A 26,049-nucleotide genomic window follows, 5' to 3' on the forward strand; every position below is an offset into this window, starting at 1 on the left:
GATTTGCTTGAGGTTACATTACCTCTGGGTCATCCCTTGAGCTGAAATGGGTATGCTTGCACTTGAGTTATTATCTTTTCTCAGATAAGAAAATGTCATTTTTTGAAATCTTGCAACACACAAAAAAAACCCTCTTGTGCGCATATTCCAAACAGTTAGAAAACCTTTTTACAGTGTATCCTATCTTCCAAAGTACTCAGAATGAAATATTGGAAGAAATACATTGTATGGGAAAGGGCTGTCTTTGCTGCAGCACCAGCTGAGGGATGTCTTCCCCATGGAAACCCAAATGGCACCAATGTTGACTTCATTTTGGTGTGAAGCTAAAACATGACTCCTCTTCTGGATTTCGTGGGGCTAAAGTAGATGACCTGGAAGGAGTGATTTCAGTCCGTAATAGGCCTGGGACCATGATGACTGGATCGCAGGAGCAGATTAAATCCACTCCTTTCCCCGGAGGCTTCAGGTTGCCTTATGGGTCCTTGGAGCAGCTTCCAGACACTTTTGAGGCATACATTGTCTAAATGCCAAAACCTTGAAGTGGCCAAAAGTCTCTCTCTTTGGCCCATCTGTTTTGGGCTTGGGTCTTCATTTGAATCTGTATAAAGTGTACCGTTTTGAATTGTTTTGTACTTTGAATTGTCTTATATGTTTTCAATAGTTTTTCTCTGTGTGCAGCTCTCAGATCTTATGATATAGGTCTCATTTTCTGACGGGGAGCAAGTTAGTGCAGAAGTTCCATGCGATGGATGAGTATCCTGATGAGCCAGCACTGGGCTAGTTCCAAATTGTGTTCATTTTAAAAGATCTATATTGGGCCATGTAACACAGCGTAGATGCATTTTTGAATGGTGGTGGTGGTGGAATGTCAGGATCAGAGTCACTCAGAATTCCTGCCATGCCTGTTAGACAATAATGCTCTTCCTGCTTTGCTTTGTATTATAGATGTTGGGTTATGTCATGTCTTTGGAGTTGCTGGGAAGGGATCTTTTTTAAAGTTAGGTGATGAGCAGATGTGAAGAGGTAATAGGTACTGCCAAGGTCAGTCTCATGGAAATTGAGAGAGATGATGGGGAGCTTTGGTGAGAGGATGTTTTGGAATGGGAACAGATGGGATCTGAGCATGCGAAAAGGTTTGAATTCTTTTATGCTTGAATATACTGTGTGTCTGAAAACTGCTTTAGCCCTAACAACATTGCATGCTGTAAACTACTTTTATTTCCTGAATAACCCGTTCTGTTTTCACACTGAGGCTTGGATTTCTGAACTAAGACCAGACAGTACATGACAGCAGCAAATAATATAATAGTTGTTGCTGTGTGCTTTCAAGTCATTTCTGATTTATGATGACCCTAGGGCAAACCTATCATTGCAAGATTGGTTCAGGGGTTGGCCATTGCCTTCTCCTGAGGCTGAGAGCATGTGTCAAGCAGGAAATCAAACCCTAGTCTCCAGCGTTGTAGTTCAACACTCAACATGCCACACTGGCTCTCCATATAATATAATGTAATATAATGTAATATAATATAATATAATATAATATAATATAATATAATATAATAGGGATTTGTTACTGTTATCTTCATAACCAGGGCCAGACTTGTGCACAAGCTAAGGCCCGTTACAGACGGGCAGCTAGTACGTGCTCAGCACATACTAGGGTTAGAAAGGGGCGTCCTTTCCGGACACCCCTAACCCTAGTACACGCCGAGCGTGTACAAAATGGCAGCGCCCATTCTACACGGGTGCCACCATCTTGACGTCGCGGACACCTAGCGTCCGCACATCGCACAGCAGAAATGATGTCACGAGTGCACCATTGGCAGCTTGCGGCGCTATTTCCATGGCACAAAAAGAAGCTGTATTTTGCAGCTTCTTTTTCGTTGTGTCCGGGGATTGCATGGTTTGTCCGCTGCGGTTCCTGGACGCAACAACCAGCGCTGCTGGAAGACTACTCTTTTTGGGCGGTCTGTAAAGCGCCTAAGCTACAGCTTGGGAACTTAAATTGTGAGGAGTCTTTAATAGTCCAATCCAAAACCCAGTAAATTTCAAGTCTGAAATAATAATCAGCTCAAAAAAGGGTATTACCTTTTTGATATGTAATGGTCACAATTATTTGTCATAATACATCTGTCCTAAATAGGTATATGTGTCTGAGCCTTCCAGTTGCCTGTCGACTTATGGCAACCCTGTGAATTTCATCGTTTTCTTAGCCAATGAATCCTCAAAAGTGGTTTTGCCAGTTCCTTCCTTTGAAATATAGCCTACAGAACCTGGTATTGGTTGGAGGTCTCCCATCAAAGTACTAACCAGGGCTGACCTGCTTACCTTCCAGGATCAGATAAGATCTGGTGTCTTTAGATATGTTTGCATACGTGCATGCATGTATGTATGTTTGTGTACACACACACACAGAAATAAAAAAAATTAAACTGATAATGCCTGGATTTTAATGGGGCCTTCCTGTATTTCTGTTCTTCCCCCACCCTTAAAAAAAGATGTCAGGAATCTCAGCCCCAGTACTTCAAAAAGCTCTCTCCTGTCCTTATCCACTGGATCAGGAAACTTAGCTGTGGTACCTTAGCACTGTCTGGGTTTGTATCTGTTAAATGAGACGCGCCACCCCTTGCAGCCCACGCGCTCCCACGCAGCTTTCAGCATATGCTGAAAGCCGCATATAATGCGTCTGCGTATGACACGGGCGTATTGTATTACCTACCTCTCTTAATTTGGTGTCATCTGCTGCAAGGTGGCTGGGCAAATACTCCTGTTCCCCAGTTTGTTTGCAAAGAATGTGAGGCTTTTTTAAGGTCACCAGAGGAAAAGGAAGGAATAAGAAAAAAAAGTTTTCTTATAAACAAACAAACAAACAAACAAACGCTTTATTTTTACCCTGCCTCTCTGTCAAAAAGACAATCGAAGCAGCTTACAATTAAAAAAGAAACATACAATGCCCCACATCCCAATTAATCCCCCCTTCCCCAAAAACATTAATTAAAACATTAGACATTAAAAACAGTACATTAAAATAATAAGAGACGGGCAGATGAGGCTACAGAGTACTTAGTGGGGTAGTGGCTTTGATTAGTGGCCAGGTTTGTTATTCAGGAAAGGCCTGCCAGAAGAGATCCATCTTGACAGCTTTTTTAAAGCTTTCCAAGCTGGTAATATGATGGATCTCCTCCGGCAGATCATTCCATAATCTGGGAGCAGTTGAAGAAAAGGTCCAGTGGGAAGTTCCAGTCAGCCTGGTCTTTATGGGTTGCAATAGATCAGTGATGGCGAACCTCTGCTTGCGTTCGCTTCAACAAGGGTTATGAACCCAGCACGCACCTTCCTGACATGTTCAATACCTGTTTTATTTCCTTTAGTTTCAACTGTGCATTTCCATGCGTTTGACAAGATTTTTATTTTGCAAAGCAATACTGATTAATAGCCAGGAATCACATAAGTAACCTAAATTATTTCAAATCCGCAGCATCAGACAAACTGCATCCCAGGGCATCCTTTTCATCCTGGAGAGAAATGACAAGTGGGGTATCACAGGGATCTGCCCTGGGCCCAGTGCTATTCAACATCTTTATCAATGACTTAGATGATGGAATACATAGAGGGCATGCTTAGCAAATTTGCAGATGACACCAAATTACAGTGCCAGGAGCTTGGAAGTGATATGATAAGAGGTGGTTATAGCCCTGGTTAAATATTCGAAGGGGTGTCACATTGAGACTCAAGCAAGCCTGTTTTTGGCAGTTTCAGAAATATAGGACATGGAGCAATGAATCTAAACTATAGGAAAGATTCTACCCCAACATTAGGAAGAACTGCCTGATACTAAGGAAGTTCAGTATAATGTGCTGCCTTTGAACATGGTGGAATCTCCTTCTTTGGAAGTTTTTAAACGGATGGCTATCTGTCTGGGAATGGGGTTGGACTGGATGTTCCTTGTGGTCTCTTCCAACTCCATGATTGTATGGAACTTGCTGAAGTATTCTCTGAACTGCTTGCCAGCATTTTTAGAAATCTTGGAGAACGAGTGAGGTGTCAGAGGAATGGAGATGAGCAAACATTGTCCCTCCCTTCAAAAAGGGTAAAAAAGAAAATGCAAGAAAATTCCAGGCAGTTAGTCTGATCTGAATACCAGGGAAAATATTAGAACAGATTATACAGGGGTCTGTCTGCAAGTATCTTGACAACTAAGCAGTGATCAGCACGAGTCAGCATGGATTTGTCAAAGGCAAATCCTGCCAAACTAATCTTGTATCTTTTTTTAAAAATGGGTCACTAGTTTAGTAGATGGTGCAAATGATGTGCCCCGGTGGCGCAGTGGTTAAATGCATGTACTGCAGCCACTCACTCACAAACAATAAGGTTATGGGTTCAATACCAGCCAGGGGCTCAAGCTCTACTCAGGCATGCATCCTTCCGAAGTCACTAAAATGAGTACCCAGTTTGTTGAGAGCAATTAGCTTATACCTTGTAAACCGCTCAGGAAGTATAGAAATGTACTTGCTATTGCTATCATTTATCTGGATTTTAGCAAAGCATTTGATAAGATTTCCCTTAATAGTGTGATTATTATTAAACTGCGCCCTCAAATGACAAATGGTCATTTTATTACCATGTAGAAAGATCTGTTTGGATATTGTATATGTATTACTATCAGTTTATATTTTAACCTGTTACTGTTATACTGATATGCTTTTTGTGTGGTTTTGTTTTTATACTGGTCAAAGACCGAATAAATTTTATTACTATTACTATTACTAGTGTGATTAGTAAACTGATTCAATATGGAATAGATGGGAACACTGTCAGCTAAACCCATTACTGTTTGGAAAACCATGTTCACAGAATCACCATCAATGGCTCTACTTCACATTGGGAGGGGGTCTCAAGTGAAGTGCACTTCACCAATACTTGAACTTTCTATTAATGATTCAGGTCTAGTGTTTTAAGCTGAATAGAGTGTTTTGGCAATGAAACTAGTTGCTTAGAGAGATGGTGGGGTCTCCTTTTCAAAAAAGGCTGGATAGCTTGTAATGCTCTAGCTGGAGATCCTGAATTGAGCATGGGGTCAGGCTCCATGGCCCAGCTCTATGATTCTAACTTTTTGATTTTTAGATGGTTCATTTTTTTGGTTTATTTATACAAGGCTTACCTGACATTGTTTCATTTGACATGTATTAGTTTTGAGTAAATTTTTGTTGAAACATGCCAAACTGCTTTTTACTTTGGTGTGGGAACTAGTTCCTATTATTTCAAATTATTTATGGCTCTCATACCAAATTTTCTGTTAAAGAAGTAATGCTAAGCAGTTACAACTGTATACATAAATATGTATTCATTCCATTTCTATATCAACCAAATGAGTGAATTATCTCAGCCATGGTTCACAATCTGTTAATATCTTTTACCAGCCCTTCACTCTGTTATATAATAATACTATCCATGCAGTGTAAAGTCTTCAGGAAAGATATGAGGGGTGGGGGGAAGGTGATGTTATCAACAGTCAGAGACAGAAGCTCCACACAGCTCTTGCAGTAAGAAGACAGTTAAGGCTTACGGCAGTAAACTAATAAATAGAAAACATGCAGGGGTAGCTGTGCTGGCCATTTAACAAATCCATACAAAAATCCATCAGTGATACCTTTATTGGCCAACTGAAATGGACAATATACATGTTGCAAGCTTTTGAAAATCCATGGGCTTCTTCATCAGGCAAGATGTTGTAAACCAAACAGGAGGAAAAAAAACAATTGGAAATGTTAGTCAGATGTCTGCATGTTGTTTCAGTCCTTAGTAAAGGTAGTATGTATGTTGGAGAGGATATCTTTGGCAGGCAGGCTTCTCCTCTTTCTGGCCATGTGGCAATAAAGAGATTTTCAAAGTCCAGGAAATTTAAAGTCCATTTGCATCTCAACAGGGAGCCCTCTTTTTGCAGTCCAACATGTCTCCATTCCAGTGAGATCACAGGCCTCTTTCCTCAAGAAGTCTCCATGTTTTTGCATCAGGAACATGATGGTGATGTAGAGGTAAAACATGCAAATTCAGTCCAAATTTAAGAAGAAGAAAATTGTTTTACCTTGGTTAGAGGTCCCAGTCCACAGGCAACTCTTCATAGTTCCCCTGTTGCAGCTACAATGTGGTATCTCACAATACAGAAAACATGCAGGGGTAGCATGTGGGGATAATTAATAGAGTAAGATTCTTTTTAATATCAGAAGTGTAAAGGGGAAAAGACTTAACAACAGACTCTCAACCAGCAGGCAAAGCAAATGTGTTGCTTCTCTCCTGGACCTGAGTACCCCATCCAGTGAGGCCTCCTTCATTTAGGTTGCCCTGAGTGTTGTTGGCCTTAGCATCTTTGTCTCACATCAAGTAAAGATTTCTTTCCAGTGATATCTTCAGGCCTTTCCCACCACAGAGTGTGACTCAAGACAGAACTGACCTTGATGGCCAGTTCACTAGGGCCACTCCAGCCCTTGGCTTTGGAATAGAGAGTAAATGAGGTAGGCCACAAAGACCAGGTTTGGTGAATGGCATAGTGAACAAGGCTAGAGTTTCTAAGAGTGGTGGCACACCTTGAGGTAGGTTTGGCCTCTCAAAGCATGGTGGCCTTTATTCAGTCTTTTCCCTAAAGCCAAGATGCTGAGCCATGGCCTGCTTCCTCACTCGCGCCTCCACAGATAAGTCTGAATAGAGTTGGCAGGGATTTCACTCACGATAAGGCCAGCTTCATCAGAAATTCCAAAGGAGACATTCAAGCCAGACCTAAGGGGGAAGGTGACAAAAAGGGACAAAACACTATTACAAACCCTTCTCACTACAGATACATATATGTATGTATGTACACATCCTCATCCCAACCCATCCCATCCCACCAACAGCTTCCTTTTCACTTCCACTCTAAGAGAAGCTTTCTAGAAATTAGATAAAGGTCCAACCAAATGAGATGATACATTTCAAAATAAGAGATACAGAAGCCAGTGTTGAGGTTATATGCATCCAGAAAAAATATATATTAATATTTATAAATAACCAGCCAGTGTGTTGAATTGGGACTTGGGAGATATCCACTTTCCAGTCCCTCCTCAGCTATCTTACCAAGCGGCTTTGTTCCAGTCATTCCGTCAGCCTGATCCACCTCACAAGGTTGGGGTGAGGATAAGATAAAACAGGAAAGACACCTATGTAGGTGCTATTCTACTAATGCCTGGTGTACTTTTAACAGGAATAGTCAAGCAAATTTCTCAGGATTTACCTTAGGGATGTATCTGGTCAGTAACCGAATTAAAAAACTTACTCTTGAACTTGTTCTGTCAAACCACATCAATTTTCAAATACTGTATATAATCGTAGAATTCAAAGATGTAGTCATATTAGTCTATAGAATCAGTATATAGAGAGATTTTGTAGCACTTTTGATATTAACTGAAAGACATTGGCAGCATGAGCTTTTGTAGACTTCAGTCTACTTCCTCAGATACTTTTGGTGGATATATATCCCTGTATAAGTTGGCTTCATGTATATGCTGAGGGCAGGTTTTGGAGCTAAAATTATGGATTTCGCTATGCCCCAAGGATAAAACATAGGGGCACATAAAAAAACAAAAACAAATCTTTCACCTTTAAAAAATGCATATACTTAGAAATAGCTAAAGACAAAGGAAGGAATGTCTATGTCTATAGAAAGACAGACAGGAAAAGGAATATAAATGATGAAAAGGAACAATAATAATAAATAATAAATATAAATATTTATTTATACCCTGCTCTTCAGCCAAAAGGCTATCAAAGTGGCTTACAAATTGTTAATTAGACATTTCCCTGCCCTCAGGCTTACAATCTAAAGATGCAAGACACAAGGGAGAAAGGAATGGCAGTGGGGAAGGGGAGAAGTCCAGCAAATGGTCTGTCCCTCTGATGCCTGGACCATGGATGAGCTTGGAAAAAAAGAGAAGGCAGGGAGAAGAACAATGAAAACAACCAGCTTCTATTAGGGAGCCAGTGTGAAGCCAAGGGGCAGAGATGAGAAGCTTCTCTTGGCATGAGAAGCATGTTTCATGGAAGCAGCATTCACTCCATTATCCCTCCCTTTCCCAAACTGGAGAAAGAAAGGCAGCTCTTTCCTTTTGCACACTTACTTTTTCGGCCTGTGTGGCATTCAGCGGCAACATGGGGAAGATTGAAAAGAAACTGGTGGCCATTTTTAATAGAAGCATACACAATACATGACCACAATGGGGGGAAATGATGGAAACAATACATAGAAGAGCTATATAAAAACGATTAAAAGATGAATGACTCATGGGAAGAAGAAACTTACAAAGATGAAACTCAATTTAGGAAAGGAAAGCGAAAGCTGCACACAACAGAAGTAGATAGTTGGAGGAAGGTCACACACAGAAGTAGGGAAACCATGGAACATTCTGTGAGCTTGCAGCTACAGAATAGATTTCAATCTCTCTCTACTATCAAGGATGATGAGGAACAGCAGCAGGGACAGACTTCAGGGACTGAACAGGGAACCCTGGGAATACCACCAAAGGGAACAGCTGCTGCTAAGCCTTGGAGGCGTGTGGTGGTCATAGGGGACTCTTTGCTGAGAGCCACTGAACCAGTGGTTTGTGGGCCTGACAAGATGTCTCGGGAGGTGTGCTGTTTCCTTGGGGCAAAGATCCGTGATGTGACAGAGAGGCTGACAAGACTTGTCAAGCCTACTGACCATTACCCCTTTCTTTTGGTTTATGTGGGAACCAATGATACTGCAAGGCACAGCCTTCAGAATATCATATGAGGCTTTGGGTAGGAAATTGAAAGAGATGGATGCACAGGTTGTCATCTCATCTCTTCTCCCAGTCGAAGGGCATGGTCCAGGAAGGAAGAGGAAAACAGCAGAGGTGAATAACTGGCTCCGCAGATGGTGCCGCCAAGAACGGTTTGGATTTTTGGATCATGGTCTGAGGTTCCATGAGGAAGGACTTCTGGCAAGGGATAGGTTGCATCTCATGCCAGTTGGCAAAAACGTTTTTGCCAGTAGTCTCAAAACTTTGATCAGGAGGGCATTAAACTGAGTTATGTGAGGGAGGGAGACAGTATTCTGAAAGGCAAAAGGGCTGGAGAAAACAGTCAAACTGACACAGAGGGAACAAGGCAAACAGTGCAAGGACCCAAAAGTGGGAGGCAAAAGAACTTGCACAGGCAGCAAATAAAGGGAACACATGGTCTTGCAAACAAGTTTGTAGAATGTGGGCTAAACAAGGCAACTGTTACATGGATTTGTAACTGGTTGACTGGCCGAACCCAAAGGGTGCTCAACAATGGCTCCTTTTCATCCTGGAGAGAAGTGACCAGTGGGGTACACAGGGCTCTGTCCTGGGCCCAGTGCTATTCAACCTCTTTATCAATGACTTGGAGAACAAAGTTGGGGGCATAGTTATCAAATTTGCAGATGACACCAAATTAGGAGGAGTAGCTAATACCCCAGAGGCCAGGATCAAGATTCAAAATGACCTGAACAGACTAGAAAACTGGGCCAAAGCTAACAAAATGAAATTCAACATGGAGAAATGTAAGGTACTGCACTTAGGGCGGAAAAATGAAATGCACAGATAGGATGGGGGACACCTGGCTGAATGAAACTACGTGTGAAAGGGATCTAGAAGTCCAAGCAGATTCTAGGCTGCATCAAGAGAAGTATAGTGTCTAGATCAAGGGAAGTAATAGTGCCACTGTATTCTCCTTTGGTCAGGCCCCACCTGGAATATTGTGTCGTTCTGGGTACCACAGTTCAAAAAGGACATTGAGAAACTGGAGCATGTCCAAGAGAACTCAGCGTCTGCCAGGTGCCTTATATCTAGCTCCCTTATCACAGCTGCTGACTGCCTAATGAGCGTTTCTCAGCAAGCCTCTTGGAACACCGAAGCCACACCCTTTTTGATCTCCTCTGGCTAAAGGTAGAAACCTCAGTGCTCTGCTGCTCTATGGCCTGTTACAGACTGCCAAAATAAAGCTGCTTCGGGTCTCTTTGGAGGTATGCTATTTAAATGATGCATGCACCCTAAGAATCCGGAAGCTGCACCAAAGCTGCACTCCAGTGCTTAGGAATGGAGTGTGGCTTTGGCGCGACCTCCAGACTCTTAGGATCCATGCATCATTTAAATAGCATACCTCCAAAGAGACCCGAAGCAGCTTTATTCTGGCAGTCTGTAACAGGCCTATGTCTCCCAAATCTGGTACTTCTACTGGGGCAAGGCTGGGCTGCTGAGCCCCAGGCTCCACTGGAGGAGATCCCACAGAGCTAGGGTCTGGCTGAGCCAAATCTACTGGGGCTGGCAGAGCAAAGCTGGGACCTGGCAAGGCAGAACTGGGGCCTGGCACAGCCTCAGGTTCCTCCTGCACTTGAGGAGCCAAATCCTCCTTGTTGTCCTCTGAGTTCTCCTCATGGCTGACCATGACAGATGCCCTCTCTCACTTCACTGTGAGCCTATGCGCCTGACACTCACCGGTTAAGAACAATCACTACAGCAGATCCATCAGGGCGAAGTACAGCCACATGCTCCAAGTTGTAGTCCAGGTATTTCTGGAGGACTCTCAGCCCAACCCGCTGGGAGCCTTCAGGGATGAATTTGCTGTAAAAATAAAGAAAATGAGATTGTTAATAATAATAATAATAATAATAATGAGATTGTGGAAAAAGTGATACATTTCACAACTGGCAGGCTAACCCTGTCATTTCAGGGTTAATACCCTTTCAAGATCCTTTTTTTACTACAATGCCCAACTGGCACAATCATAATAGAAAACATAATTAAGGTTAAGGAAAACTCCTCTGGTACTCTCAACGATGGAGCATCACTCAATAAAACTGATGGATATACACACAAGTTCTTTTCTTTTTCCATATAGTGTGAAACAATTAATGTATGGAATTTGTCGCCATGAGGTGACAGCCAGCTACTTCGATGACTGTAAAATTAGATTAGAAAACCACATTAGAGAACAGTGAATAACCAATGATTATGAGTCATGCTAGCTCAAGGAAATCTCCAAAATCAGAAACAGTATATCTCTGATTACTAAATACTTTAGTGACAAAGAGGTGGGAAGCTGTTGATATTGTATCTCATTTGTGGGCTACCAGGAAGCATTTTGCTGTGGTAACACAGTAAGAATAGAATACTGAAGCAGATTATACAAAACTCCCAATTGCGTCCAGTTTTCGGCACCACAATTCAAGAGGGATATAGACAAGCTGGACTTGTATTCATAGTAGGGGCAACCAACATGGTGAAAGGTTTGGAAACCATGTTTCCAGTGACTTAGAGAGCTGGGTATGTTTAGCCTGGAAAGAGAAAGGTGATATGATAGCTATGTTTAAATATTTGAAGCGATGTCATATTGAGAATGGAGCAAGCTTATTGTGTGCTGCTCCAGAGACTAAGACATAGAGGAATAGATTCAAACTACAAGAAGAGATTCAACCTAAACATTAGGAACAGCTTTCTGACAGTAAGAGATGTTCAACAGCAGAATATACTACATCAGTGTGGTGGAATCTCCTTTCTTAGGAGGTTTCTAAAAAGAGGCTGCATGGACATCTGTTGGAAGTGCTTTGTTTTCCTGCACAGCAAGGGGTTGGACTGGATGGCTCTTGGAGTCTCTTCCAGCTCTATAATTCTGTGATTCTAACTCTTCATATGTATGGAGCTAACTGCAACCCATCACCTAAAAACCAAAAATACAAACACCTCTTAATCCATCTCTGCATCCATTCATTTTTCTTTAATTGCCTCTCTTTGCTAAATATCACTGTCTCACACCAACATAATGATGAGAGCCCCACTAATAGGGAAAGGCCTCACCTAAAGTGTCCCATATGATAGAACATGGGCTGCTTGTAGAAGGCATCGTTGGATGTGTCTACAATGATCGGACTATCTACAAAATTCTTCACCCAATTGGGGCCTCCTTCTAAATCAAGGGCTAAATTCCAGTCGATCCAGCCTGTGACGTGGTTGTTAAGGTTCTATAGAGGAGGGAAAGGGAAGGGAAAGTCATGATTAGAGGTGAAGCACAAAGGAGAAGGGATGGTAAAATAGCATCTGGGGCTGTTCCCTTCTTTCCTTCCACCCAATCACAGGTCATACCGCCAAGATGCTGCGGCTATACTGGTTGCCCCGATCCCAAGAACCAAGGATCACGTCTCTCTCCCAAAAGTGTGATCCAGCACAGGCTTCAGTGGAAATTAGGAAATAGTCTGGGTAGAGCTGATGGGTGGCTGCCACTGTGTCAGTAATGGGGGCGATGAAATCGAGGTACCAATGCAGGCCAATGCCATGGACATAACGGTAAGCCTTGCTGTCCCCGCTCAGCACCTGGACAGAGGAACAATTGACACATCAAACACATGCTCCCCACAAAGTGGAAGTATTAAGAAACAGGGGAAAGAGGGACGACAATAAGAGGGAACCAAGCCTGTGGAATTCCTTTCTGAGGAAAGCTAGGGCCACAAATTAATTGATTACAAGGATCCTTTCAATGGGCTGTGTGTGCTGTAACTTTGGGGTGAAGCAGATGGCTGATAAAGAGCAGCCTCTGGCCACTTTGGCTACAATCGGGCTGGTACTTTGGTGACCACAAGGCCTGCTCCCAAAGCGGACTACTGCCTGCAGTCCCAAAATGCACTGGCCAGATTCAAAGGAATCAAATCTACTCCTTTTTATTTCGGTCTTTTGCACTGGAGCTCGGCCCCAGTGCAGCTTCCAAACACTTTGAGCATGTGGGTCATCTGAACGCCAGGCTTCCAAAGCGTCCAGAAGCCGCTTTATTTGGCCCCTGCGTTTCAGGCCTTTGTTATGTTCTTAAATGACATCATACTTTAAAAATGTTAATGGTGTTTTAATGTGATGATTTGTTCGATTGCGTTTTAACTGTTTCCTTTCAGGATTTTAGTTTATCTTGCACTTATAAAAATTAGCATATTACCCAGAATGTTATTTGTTTTTCAAAATCTACCTATTGTCCTAAATGATTCAATATTCGATAACTGGAAAAAAGAACTAGCAAAATTTATTTGAGCCGGGAGGAAAGCAAGAATAAAATGGAGTTCACTAAAGGATACTAAGGAAAGAGGTTGGTTATCATTAACCAATTTACTACCATGCCTGCTGTTTAGACTGGCTCAGAGAATGCATTCAGTTGAGAGATGAACATTTACTAAATTTAGAAGGATTCGATACAGTATTTGGCTGGCACACATATTTATGGTATAGTAAAGTAGAACAAAATAAAAAATTCAATGATCACAATAGAAAGAAAGCTTTATGGAGAGTGTGGAAAAAATATAAAGAAAAAACATACAGACAAATTTCAGTTTGGGCATCCCCACATGAGGCTTTTCTAAAAAGAGATAAATCACAAATGAAATAATGGTTGAGGTATAAAGGAAAATAGGAAACTAATAATGAAAAGTCAGGAAGAATTAAATGCAGAAGGAATAGCCATAAATTGGTTTCAATACCGACAATTGAGAGAAAGGTATCGGAAAGATATGGAAAAATGTGGGGATAACTGATGTTATGAATGAGTTGGATGATATTATAAACAACAACAAAAAAGGGACAATATCAAGACTATATAAATACTGTTTGAAATTACATTTAGAAGCTGAAGCACTCAAACCATGCATTGTGGAATGGGCAAAAAATGTCGGACATAGTATATTGTTGGAAAAATGAGAAAGAGCTTGGAGGAATGATTTAAAAGTTACTTTATGTATGAATGTAAAAGAAAACCTTATTAAAATGATACATAGGTGTTATTTACCCCCATCAAGAATAGCAAAAATTTATAAAAAGAAAGATGACTTATGCTGGAGATGCCAGAAGCAGCCTGGCCCTTTCTTTCACATGTGGGGGACTTGTCTGAAAATTAAAAAATATTGGAGGGACATACACAATATAATTCAAGAAATATATCAAATAAAAATAAAATTAGAACCCGAAATGTGTTTGAGGACCAAACTTGGGAACCGTTATGTAAGTTCTGTGGGGGAAAAAATGGTTGGAATCGAACAGTTAGTAATGGTTGTGTCTTCTTCTTCTTCAATCTAACTAGCAATTTGTAATGTAACGGAAATATATAAGATTAAGACATATTTATGTTACATATAAAGTTTAGAATAACAAAAATAAGATGTTTTAATGTTACATACTCTTTTATGTAAGATAAACATTATATATGTTGGGAGATGAGGTTGAAAAATAGAGGGGGGAAAGGAGGAAAAACGGATTGTTGTATATATAGTGTAATTACAAGTGAATTGACCCTAGGAGGAGGGGGGGCTTTTTTATTTTAAACTCTGACAAGATTCTGTAAATATGATTTATTTATGTATTATGTGTTCTTTTTTAAAACTACCAATAAAGAATATATATGAGTGTGTGTGTGTGTGTGTGTATAAACATTTACGGACCATCACCTCTCTGGCCAGTTTCAAGGCTGAGCTTAAGACGATCTTTTTAAGGGAAGCATTCCAACTCACAATTTGATTGACGGCTGATTAAATACTGTTTTAGGCGGGTTACAGACCGCCATGAAAGTACGCGCAGAGCGCGTACTAGGGTTAGGGAGGTGCGGTGCTTCCGCACCTCCCTAACCCTAATACGCGCTTCGCGCGTAAAAAATGACGGCAGCCATTCCAGACGGCCGCCGTCATGAGGACGTGACGGCCGCGCCGCCTCTACATGGGGCGGCGCGGACGTAACGTCCTCGCTCCGCGCCAGGGCACCTAGGGCGCCCTTTGTGCGAACCAGGAAGGAGCTCCGTTTCGGAGCTCCTTCCTGGTTTGAGGCGCCGCTTTGCTTCGCTGGGCGCAGCCTTCAGACGGCTGCGCCCAGTGAAGCAAGGGAGAAAGGGGCCAAGCGGCCCCTTTCTCCCCCTCCCCGCCGCCACAGGGTGTCCTTGGGGTTTGAAGCCCCAGGGACACCCCTTTTCAGGCTGCGGGGAAGCGGCGTTTTGCCGCTTCCCGCAGCCTGAAAAGCAGTGGATCGGGGCCTCAGCGGCTGCCGTTCTGACCACTGATGCCACGATACACCAGGGAAAGGGGCGGGTACAGCCCGCCCCAAATAGGCGGTCTGTAACCCGCCTTAATTTATTATTTTAAATTTACTCATTTTAAAGACATTTTTCAATTTTATAATTGTTTATCTTTTAGAATGTTTAACTGTTGTAGGCAGACTTTTATCTTTCTTCTCCTTGTTCACTGTATAAAGTGCAGTGTAAACCTATGGCGCTGTAGAAATTAAAATTTAATAACAACAACAACAACAACATGAAAAAGGAAAGCATAAGATTCCACGGAAGCTGGATTCTGCACGCCTATGGAATGACAGCACATGCACTCAAACTGTTTCAACCTACAGTACGCACCACCTTGGCCCAGTGGGGCAGATGCACCCGGTTGTCATCCAGGATGATGAGACGGATGTCTTTGTGTGTGCTGTTCACTAGGGCTGGGCCCAGGTCCAGTGCAATAAAGTCCCGCTGCTGCTCTGCAGAGAATCCCAGGCACTGGAAAGGGTAGTTATTGATCAGTCCAGCGGTAGGCTCATTCTCAGCTGTTATGGCCCAGAAGGTCAAATTATGCTTGGCATATTCATCTAGGAATCTAGATGGGGAAAGGGGGAAAGACTTCAGTTATTTCCAATGAGAGAATAAGAAATTAAGGTCTTAAACCTTAAACCCAGATTCTGAGTGGGTACACCGCTTGCTTATTACTTATTTTATAATTAGTCACATCTCTATCTTATCTTTCCTCCAGTGAGTTCAAAGCAGCATATACGACTCTCCTGCCTGTTGTCTTATCCTCTTAATGACCCTATTAAATAGGTCAAGAAATGGAAAATAATTTTGCTGAATACTGCCACCTTGGAGAATGTAGACTTTTCACACCTCCCAAGATTTGTTGCAAGAAGAAATGCATTTTGCCTCAAAAACACACACATCTGTAGGGCTTATGGGATGTTTCAGAGAAGTAAAATGTGCAAATCCTCCTCCCCCCCCCCCCCCATATGTGAAAGTCTGAACAGCTAAAATGTGTGCAACTGAAAAATATTTAAGACCTTCGGCCCAAGGTGGGCTACTGTGGCCCTCCAGACAATCAGGTTGTGACAGTCAGCCTGTAACAATGACTTCAAGCACAGTTCAACTTCATATAAGGTATCTTTCTGACTAGTTTTCCAGTTAAGAAAATCTTTTAAAAGATTAATTGCTTGCAACAAGTAACATTTTGGATTGGAGGCTACACTGACTGCAATATGTGCTCAGAATCCTTCTTCAGTTAAGGACAGCATCATCAAAGACATTGCCAGCATCTCTAAGGCCAATCAGGATACTAATACGTCTAATTGTTCATTCTCAGGAGATGAGGAACAAATTCTCTCAAACTTTTCTATGGCCCAGTTTGCAGCAATGAGACTGAGGAAGGTCTGAGACTTCTAGCTGACAAAGACAACCAAAATTTGAACAGATTTATCCCTTTCCAGGTTCTGAGATTTGTCTGGTGACTCTGGATGAGTATAGAGCAGACCATTTATTTATCTTTTTAGTGGTCCTTGGTACCCAGAGAACTTTCTTCCAGAACATTTCAAACAAGCTGATTTGCTGATTTTCTTCCTGCCAGCTTTCACATTCATATACAGATATTGCAAATGCTATGTTATAAATGATTCTGACTTTGGTATTTTATTATCTATCTTTACACTTGGGATATACCTTTTCTAAATGGAGTTCATGCCCTCCACCTAGGGAGGGCCTTTTCATTCCCCATGCCAGATTCTATCTCAGAAAACCATTTAATCAGATACTAACTAGTGTTCTTTGGTTTGAATATAAGTCAATGATGTCAGGCAGGTGAACTCTCAAGGGGAAGTGAATTTAGAGGTGAGGCTGTAATGCAGTACTCTTCAAGTCTAGAAAGCCACAGTTCTGCCATTTATACCAGACCTGGCCAAACCAGATTCTATCATTGCCAGGGGCAATATTGCACACCTTTACATTCCTATAAAACTGTCACTCACATATAATGCTGAAAAAAATTGAGCCTTGCCAAATTTGAACGTCCTATTTGGGCAAGTCACCTTTCTGACTTCCCATCTGCCAAAACAGGAAGTTGTGGCCCTATCTTCACCCCCTCAGCATCCCATTTTACCTTACAAAATAGTTGGCCCACGTCTTGTGGTACTGGTCGCCTGCATTCCCCTTGAGGGATCCCTTCCCTTTCCAGTCCTCGTTGGTTTTCATCCAAATCGGAGAAGTCCATGGGCTGGCGAACAAGGAGATGGATTTCTTAGACATGGCCTTGGCACGATGAACAATGGGGATCTATGGGGAGAAGGAACCAGGAGCCAATGAGGATGAGACCAGCAACATCTTGGACTGCCTGAAGGAAGAGGCCCCTCCCTCCTCAACTGTCATCTCGGCCTCAGAGGGAGCCATCAGGCAGACCCAGCAACATCAGGGACTGCCTGAAGGAAGAGGCCCCTCCCTCCTCAACTGTCATCTCGGCCTCAGAGGGAGCCATCAGGCAGACCCAGCAACATCAGGGACTGCCTGAAGGAAGAGGCCCCTCCCTCCTCAACTGTCACCTCGGCCTCAGAGGGAGCCATCAGACAGACCAGCAACATCTTGGACTGCCTGAAGGAAGAGGCCCCTCCCTCCTCAACTGTCATTTCGGCCTCAGAGGGAGCCAGCAGGCAGACCAGCAACATCTTGGACTGCCTGAAGGATGAGACTTCTCCCTCCTTTAACTGTATTTTTATTGTATTAACGATTTTACTGTACACCGCTATGATCATCGCGGAATAGCGGTCTATAAATAAAACATATTATTATTATTATTATGATCTGGGCCAAAAAGATGTGGGGCCAAGAAGATCCAAGGGCTCTTTTTGACATTATCATGTGTGATTACTGAGGAGAAAATTAGGTATGGTATTCACACACACAGAGCTAGCATGTTGTAGTGTTTTGGATATTGAACTAGGACTTTGGGGGACCATAGTTCAAATTCCTGCTCAGCTACAGAAACTCATATAATCTCAGTCAAGACACTAAGGCTGAGGCCTTAGAGCAGCAGTTCTCAACCTGTGGGTCGCGACCCGTTTGGGGGTCGAATGACCTTTTCACAGGGGTCTCCTAAGACCACCGGAAAACAAATATTTCCAACAGTCTTAGGAACCGAAACACCACTTCTTTATGGTTGCGGGTCACCAAAACATGAGGAACTGTATCAAAGGGTTGCAGCATTAGGAAGGTTGAGAACCACTGCCTTAGAGGAAGGCAAGGACAACCCATCACCCACCAAATCTAGCCAAAGAAACCATGCAATAGAACTTTACAGTCACCATTATGTTAATGACTTGAAGCCATACAACAATAATCACAGATGTCACACAAACACAGAACAGAAAAGAATTTTGTTGGATCCAGTTATCTTAATGAAACAAGCCTTTACTCACTTCTTGAGACTTTTTTGCATAAAGAAAGCACACTTTGTCTTAAGAACTCACACATCTGCAGATCTGACAGAGTGTTTCAGAGAAACAAACTGTGCACCAAACAGGTGTTTTTAAAAACTGCATACCACTAAAATGTGTCTTATTTGTGGGAAAATATACACACAAAAATACTTTCGGGAACTGGTGGATGTGTGTGTGCTAGATAAATGTGTAAAAATATGCATACAGATGTTTGTGCAGGAAGAAAACAACAGCAACAGCAATAGCAATTGCATTTCTATATGCTTATCAGTACACCTAAGCATTCCCTAAGCGGTTTATAATATGTAAGCTAATTGCCGCCAACAAGCTGGATATTCATTTTAGCGACCTCAGGGGGGAAAAAGCCAGAGAGAGAGAGAGATGGTAGTTATACAAGCTCAGAAAGGCAGACTATGACGGGAAAAAATGGAATGAGGTGTCTTTGGAAAAGACTTGAATGGCTGGCAACAGAAGACAGGGCAGAAGGAGTAGGATCCTGAGAAAGAGAATGGCTGGCTAGCTAGCAGAAGCCCTTAACAGCAGCATTCCATATTGCAACATCTCCTTCTCAGCTTCCCACTCCTTTTCTGTGGGTATCTACCTTCCCCAGTTCTGAAGGAGGGGATGAGTCAGTTAATACTGTCCATCTAGCGATGTGAACACTTAGGAGAAAAAATGGAAAAATTCAGAAATAAAACAGGTTCCCCCCCCCAAGCCCTTTTTCTCTGGAAAAATGAAAAAAAAATATTATGAAATATTTTCTGTTAAAACAATGAACAAACATCTAAGTCAAAGTTTTCACATATTTACAGCACCAAAATGATTTCTAAATATAGGGTAAGAGAAAGTCTTTTATGTCAGACTATCTACAATAGAGCATTGTAATTCCTAGTCTGTGGCGGGTTACAGACCGCCGAAAAGCAGCGGTCTGCTGCCATCCGGGAACCGCAGCAGCCAAACGGCGTGGTTCCCGGACGCTGCAAAGAAGGAGCGCGAAAATCGTGCTCCTTCCTGCGCCCCAGAAGAGATGCCGCAAGTGCTGAAGCACACACTCGCGGCGTCATTTCCAGGGCGCGACATGCGGTCGCCACCATTTCGTACGGACTCAGTCTGTACTAGGGTTAGGGGAGTCTGGAAGAGACGTCCCTTTCTAACCCTAGTACATGCTGAGCACGTACTTTCCTGCCCGTTTGTAACGGGCCTTGGTTTCCTTTTCTCAGCTCTTTTTATGGGTTTGTTATGCTTACTTGACATTAAGGAGAAAACTAACAGAGAAGAAATAATGTTCTATGTTTTACTAACAAAGATAGGTTCTGTTTTTATTGGAGATTATTTGCTAACTTGTCATAAACTGGCAGAATCAGAGTTCCTTACAGTTCAGGCTCCCGTCACACCATTTGTAACAAAATATAAAATTTAGTAAAAATAAATTTGTAATTATTTTCTGAATAAGCTGTACTTCTGATGGTAGCATGATAATTTTACCAATTTTTACATTTTATGTTCATAAATAGTAAAATTACTTTCAATCTATAATATTGTATTTTTCAGTTTTTCAGAAAACATCCACTCTTTTTTTTTCCTCGGAGCTTCAAAATTTTGGAAATTTTACATCTGAATCCAGGATCCATTTACCTATGATATCAATAAAACACGAAAACCAACAGAGACCTCTGCCCTATGGGGGGAAATCCCTGTCCCTCTTCCCATCACCTCCCTCTGTGTGACACTCACTTTCATTTTGATATCTTCTTCAACCAGGCTGAAGTTCTTCAGCTCATAGTCATATGGTGAGTCATCATAAGTGTATGGTCTTACTGAGAAGTCACAACTTGCCATGGGCAGGCGCAGTAGATTGTACTCTATCCCTGAAGGTAAAGAGGAAGGATAATGGGGAAAGACAACAGAAATATACAGCGGATTACCATATATTTCTAACTAAAGCAGAAATGGAAATGATGCAGCCCACGGCTCTCCAAGGCCTCCACAACCCAAACAAAATTGATTCAAATCGGAGAATTATACTCCCAGAAGTATCCAGGCAATCTCAACGTTGGCTGTTTAGCAGAGGTATATTGAGAGGTCAGAAATAGCCTCCCCACCAAAAAAAACAGAAAAACCTAGCAGTGATTTTGTCCAGTCACTTGTGGGTTTGAAAAAAGTGCTCAGGAGGGGGACAATCCTATGTTAAAAAAATAAATAGATACTGGAAGCTAGTAATCATAATCAATGCGGGTTCTAACGGGACATAAATCTTACTTGGGCCTGCAACTAATTTGGTAGTGGAGGGATAAATTCTGTAGTGTGTGTGTTCATCATATCAGTCTCCACATTCACAGGCCCAAGATTGATTCAAAAATATGAGCATGAGGCATGGCCATTTTCATCTTCAATTAGTGCAGATCTTTTACAGCAGTAACAGGTCTTAACTGCTCATAAATATCTAGATATCTCAAAATATTTTGTATTGCAACAGGAACAGTTAACAATAACACTCTATATAAACTCTAATATGTACATACAGCTTACTGAAACATATATTTAATATAATATACATGCCCCAACCCATGCTCTCTCATTACTATTTGCTGGAAAGACTGCAGCTAAGCTCAGAGGCAATAGTAGAAAGATGTAATTGTACTTGCTAATAATAAAAAAAAGTTCTAGCACTTTGACCCTATAAGGACTGGCTCAACTACACCTCTGCCAGTCCCCCTGGCACTCACCTTCATCAGAAAAATAGGAACGGAGCAGATTATTCTGGGTATCGGGAGTCAGAGAGAGGATATTCAAGGCAGCCGCATCAGTGACAGAACCACCAAATCCCTTTATCATTTGATACCGCTGAGCTGTCTCCAGAATCAGAACCAGAGCTGAGAGGCAAGAGTTTGTAACAGAAGAATGGTTATACCTTCATTTATACCTGTCCCACCTTTAAAAAGCCTTTGCTTACCAGCCAGATGCCAATTTTCATGGAGCCAAGTCATTTACAAAGTGCTTTCATTAATTCTGCATTATTTTATATTTTACAGCGATAACTTACCTTCCTCCAAAATCTTCTCCTCCCTACTCTATCCTCATAACAACCCTTTGAAGTAGGTGCACCTGAGAGAGTGAAACAGTGAATTTCATAGCTCAGTAGGAGCTAGAATTTGAATTTCCCAATGTTCGGTACAAAACTTCAAACACTACACCAGTCTTGCTCACTAGTGTGATGCTCTCCATTATTTACTGTATATACTTGTGTACAAGTTGACCTCATGTATAAGTCGAAGGAAGGTTTTAGTGCCAAAATCATAATTTTGATATGACCCGTGGATAAGTCAACAGTAAAACTTAGGAGCATTTAACAAAGGATGTAAAGGAGAAAACACCACTTCCGTCTGCCCTTCTCCTTTTCTGGACCTCTCCCGACCACCTAACACCACTTCCCTGGAGAAGGTTTTAACATCGGATTGAGAAGGGAAGAAAGTGGAGTTAAATGGGCAATTTAGTGGGGAGAGGTTTTAACATCGGATTGGGAAGAAAATCACCTCTCCCCACCCCACCATCACCACCACCTGGGCAGCTCTTTTGGAAATCACTGCTGAGGCACAGGGTATGGTGCTTCTTTCAGGACCTTTCTAAGTAATATTACTGTACTGACCTGTATATATGTCGACCCAGGATCTTAGGGTCAATTTCTGGCATACATTTTTCAACTTACAGTTGGATATATAGGGTAGTATTAAAGAGGTTTGGGCCATCTGTATTTTCAAACTCTCCAATTCCACAACAAGCAATGGCTGAAAGGAGAAATTCAGAAAGGAGTGTACAGATCCCCTAGATCTTCAGCTTGTTACCAACTGGCTGCATTTAGATGGTATAACTAATCATGGCTTTATTGTGCTGTTTTGCACATTGGGCCCTTAGTACCCTGATGGCTCCTGCAAAAATGATATAGATGGAACTTCTTTTTTGGACTGTGGGATTGCAGATCCCTTCCCTTCATGGAATGATGGGAGTGAAGAGGATGACTTCCATCTTAAGGATGCATCAGTGGCTTCATTCTTTGAGTGGGTGCAATGCCACTCCCTGATGGAGTTGTAAAGACTGGCAGGAAGTGACCACTTGCATGCTCTTGTGTGCTTTATTGCTGGCAATAAAGGCTTTTAACCAGATGCAGAAGACAGAGTATCCTGCTTCACTTGTCAGGGATGGGGGAAGGTTGGATCCTCTGCATAGCCCCTCGTTGGTTTCTTCACTTGCTGTGCTCACCTCTCTATTCTGGATTAGCACTTTGCGGCATGGTCCTCTTTGGTAGCAGGTGGAGGGGTTCCATTACTGTCTGGTAGCCTGCCTTTTTTGCCTTTTGCTAAGATCTGCATAGGTCTCAGGAGTCCTGAGCCCAGAGGCAGACATGGGTGAGTCCTCCTTCCCCAATATGCTCGGGCTGTCATCTAGTGAGCCCTTTTCTGCCATCTTCTAACACTGCTCTACAGAATAGTCTCTCTGACAAAGAAAGTTTGGAAAGGGGAAGAAAGGCTTTTCTGTTTTCGGAAGCAAGGTGAGATAGCAGTCAAAGGAATGAAACAGAGGTGATGTGAGTTAACAGTAACAAGAGAAAACGAGAAATATATCTGAGAACCGCTTCTGTGAAACAGAAGTAGGAACTAAACTTAGAGCTAGGAAGGGTTGCTCCTTCTATTAGTGGCTCTCCAAGTCTACTTCCTGCTTTCTGGAGCAATAAGGAGGAACAAACCACATCCAGGTATCTCCCCTCCATCGCTCCAAGCCCAGCTCTTATACATTCCTTTCCTCCTTCAACACTGGCATGGATTTGAGTAAGTTTCTGGAAGTTTTCAGTTCCAGTTTTGATTGGGTAAATTTTGACTATGGTTTGTTTGAAATAAAACAACTTCAAAGTCAGAAAAATAACCACTGTTAACGTCGAAACTGTTAAGAATTTGGAACAGATAATTCTACTCTCTTCCTCATGTCCATGTCAGAGAAAGGGACGCAGGCTTAGTGGATGAGCCAAATTTATTCCCATAACAACAAACTAAAGTTTATCAAGCCATCAAAATCCAGGCAACATATTTAAGGTGGCATAGATATGAATAATAGGGATTATACATCCATATTTCTTTATATGAAGTCTCTTTTTTGTTCTAGAACATAGTTGGGCCTAAATTTCTCAAATAAAAAAGCTTGAATTGGATGAGACGATTCAAACCCTCTACAAAACTGAAGGTGATTTGAAGAAGGGGGACATTTTTCAAAATTTCAGAGGTAAACCATTAGTGGCATAATGGCAACTGGTGGTGACATGAAGTCATCTCTCTCTCTCTCTCTCTCTAAGTACATTCTAAAGTCTTTTAGGATGCCATTTCTTCCCCAGAATGACACCGCATCAAGGAAATTTGAGGGCAGAGAAGGAAGAAAATGGAAATAACAGGAAAGAATTCCACCACTCGTAACAGGGTTAAAATATGCTTCCAAGGAAGGAAGGAAGGAAGGAAGGAAGGAAGGAAGGAAGGAAGGAAGGAGCTACTGTTCACCATTAGTAAATTTTTCAAAGAATTCTGCTACCTAAAATTCCAACCAAAATTCCCCACCTCCACCATTTTATTGCACACACACACACACACACACACACAATCTCAAAAATGCTACAAGATCTCTCTACATACTGATTCTACAAACTAACACAGCTGAATCTCTGAATTCTTGTGCTTTTATACTTATACTAGTATTGGATTGGCCTATGATGACAAATAATACATTTATTATTGAAATGTGTTGTATACAAGCAGCAGAAGTGACATTTTTATCAGGACTGCCTTCATCAGATAGGGAGGTGGTGAATTAAGTAACTTCCACACTGCCCCTCCAATTCTAGGATTCTGATAAAGAAGCAAGAGAGATACCTGGGGTGAACGTTTTGTCCTGGAACTTCCCTTCACTGCGCTCCAGCCGCTTGCCGGATTTGCTGCTCTCATACTTCACGAAGAAGTTGGCAGGTGGAAGAGAGACGGTGTCCTGTGTATCACAGTAGGTGCGGTTGCAAACACACACAATGGAGTCATGGCCAAAGTACTTCTTGTTGCAGGGTAGACTACCTTTGGGGGGCAGGGAGAGAAAGAATCAGTAGTGATGGAACATATGGAATGAAGGGAAGGCTCATCATCCCACCATCAGTCCCTCATAGAAAAGGGGAAGACCCTTCAGTGAGCATGGCTTCTGCCTTCAGGTAGATGTGTTTTAGAATCATTATTATAATTATACATTTCTGAGTAGCCCAAGGGCCGTTTCAAAATGCTAGTAACATAATAAAAAACAGTATCACACAGCTATATATAAAATGTAAATATAGTGCACTAGGTGCAATAAATCTCCATACAATATAAATACATATGCATAACCGAAGCGTGCACCAGGACCAGAACATGCACTACTTGTATACAGCTTATATATATCTAAAAGATATACAATATGTGCTAAAGGATATTTTTAGAATCACACTCAGTGGAAACTCACTAAATGATCTTGGGTAAGTCACGCCTTCTCAGGCTTAGAGGAAGCCAATGGTAAACTTCCTCTGAATCACTCTTGCCAAGTAAACTGCATAATAGATTTGCCTTAGGGTTACTATAAGATTTGACTTGAGGGCACATCACAACAAAAGCAGGCCATGCTAAATAGTTTTGACTAAATTTGGCAGCCAAGAATGGACCAAGATATTAAACCTTTCTATGAACAGTCAGCTTACATAGTTCTCATAGCTATTATGATGGGAGATGGATCATGTTTGCGCAATTTCCTGTTTGCCTCTGTGCTACATAAACTTTCGGAGTTCATTTTTCATCAGCCTCAACCTGAGGAGAGACACTCCAGCCCAGAGGTGCTCTTATACAGCCACAGGGAACTGGGGTGTCAGCCATGGGATATAATAACTTGTTTAAATGCCTCTTTCTAGAACTGCTGCAAGAGGATGTTGCATGCTTTCATTGCTGTGGGTCATCTGCTCCAGCATTCCCCAATAACAAAGCTTCTCCTCTATATGATCACCACAGCCAGAATTCTCATAGCACAAAAATGGAAATCAAATGAGCTACCCACAGTAGATGAATGGCTATTAAGAACCTTGGACAATATAGAAATGGATAGGTTATCTAACTGGATAGAAGAGATTTGTTGACAGTGTCCTCAAGTTACAAAATCCTGATCAACAGGTTCTGGGTGCTGTGCAGAAAAGCTGCAAAAGAGATGTCATCAGCAATTGCTCAAGACTTATAGACTCCACAAAGCCAAAGAAATTATACAGTGGGCTATACATGAGGATCCATTCTGGACCCCCCTGCATAAGGGAAAAAACACGTATGCTCGAGCCCCATTGAAAACAATGGAGTGTGTGCATACAGTGCAGTGCACATGTCATTGTTTTTCCCAAGATGTTGCTTCAGCATAAGTATGGTGTTCCTGCATATGTCGTCCTGCACATGTGATCTGAAACAACAAACGA

The 26,049-nt window shown here is 42.0% G+C and overlaps 1 protein-coding gene across 2 annotated transcripts in view; it reads right to left on the reverse strand.

Annotated features, from left to right (window-relative positions):
- Positions 1-5,636: 5,636 nt before the first annotated feature.
- Positions 5,637-26,049, reverse strand: part of LOC149301924 (lysosomal acid glucosylceramidase-like) — a 32,142-nt gene continuing 11,729 nt past the window's right edge. The window contains exons 4-12 of one of the 2 annotated variants that reach the window (XM_089483273.1): positions 24,455-24,646; positions 21,272-21,418; positions 20,280-20,413; positions 17,216-17,388; positions 15,436-15,673; positions 12,153-12,380; positions 11,868-12,031; positions 10,509-10,634; positions 5,637-6,774 (exon numbers count right to left, since the gene is read on the reverse strand). In XM_089483273.1, the coding sequence (XP_089339399.1) occupies positions 6,672-6,774; positions 10,509-10,634; positions 11,868-12,031; positions 12,153-12,380; positions 15,436-15,673; positions 17,216-17,388; positions 20,280-20,413; positions 21,272-21,418; positions 24,455-24,646 (1,505 nt within the window). In that variant the 3' untranslated portion in view covers positions 5,637-6,671. Of the gene's footprint in view, positions 6,775-10,508; positions 10,635-11,554; positions 11,731-11,867; positions 12,032-12,152; positions 12,381-15,435; positions 15,674-17,215; positions 17,389-20,279; positions 20,414-21,271; positions 21,419-24,454; positions 24,647-26,049 lie in introns of those variants that run through there. The other variant, XM_089483274.1, reaches the window with a different exon arrangement.

The sequence above is a fragment of the Sceloporus occidentalis genome, unplaced genomic scaffold, assembly GCF_023333645.1.
Source record: "Sceloporus occidentalis isolate IW3139 unplaced genomic scaffold, rSceOcc1.0.p SCAF_20, whole genome shotgun sequence".
Classification (NCBI taxonomy): Eukaryota; Metazoa; Chordata; class Lepidosauria; order Squamata; family Phrynosomatidae; genus Sceloporus; species Sceloporus occidentalis.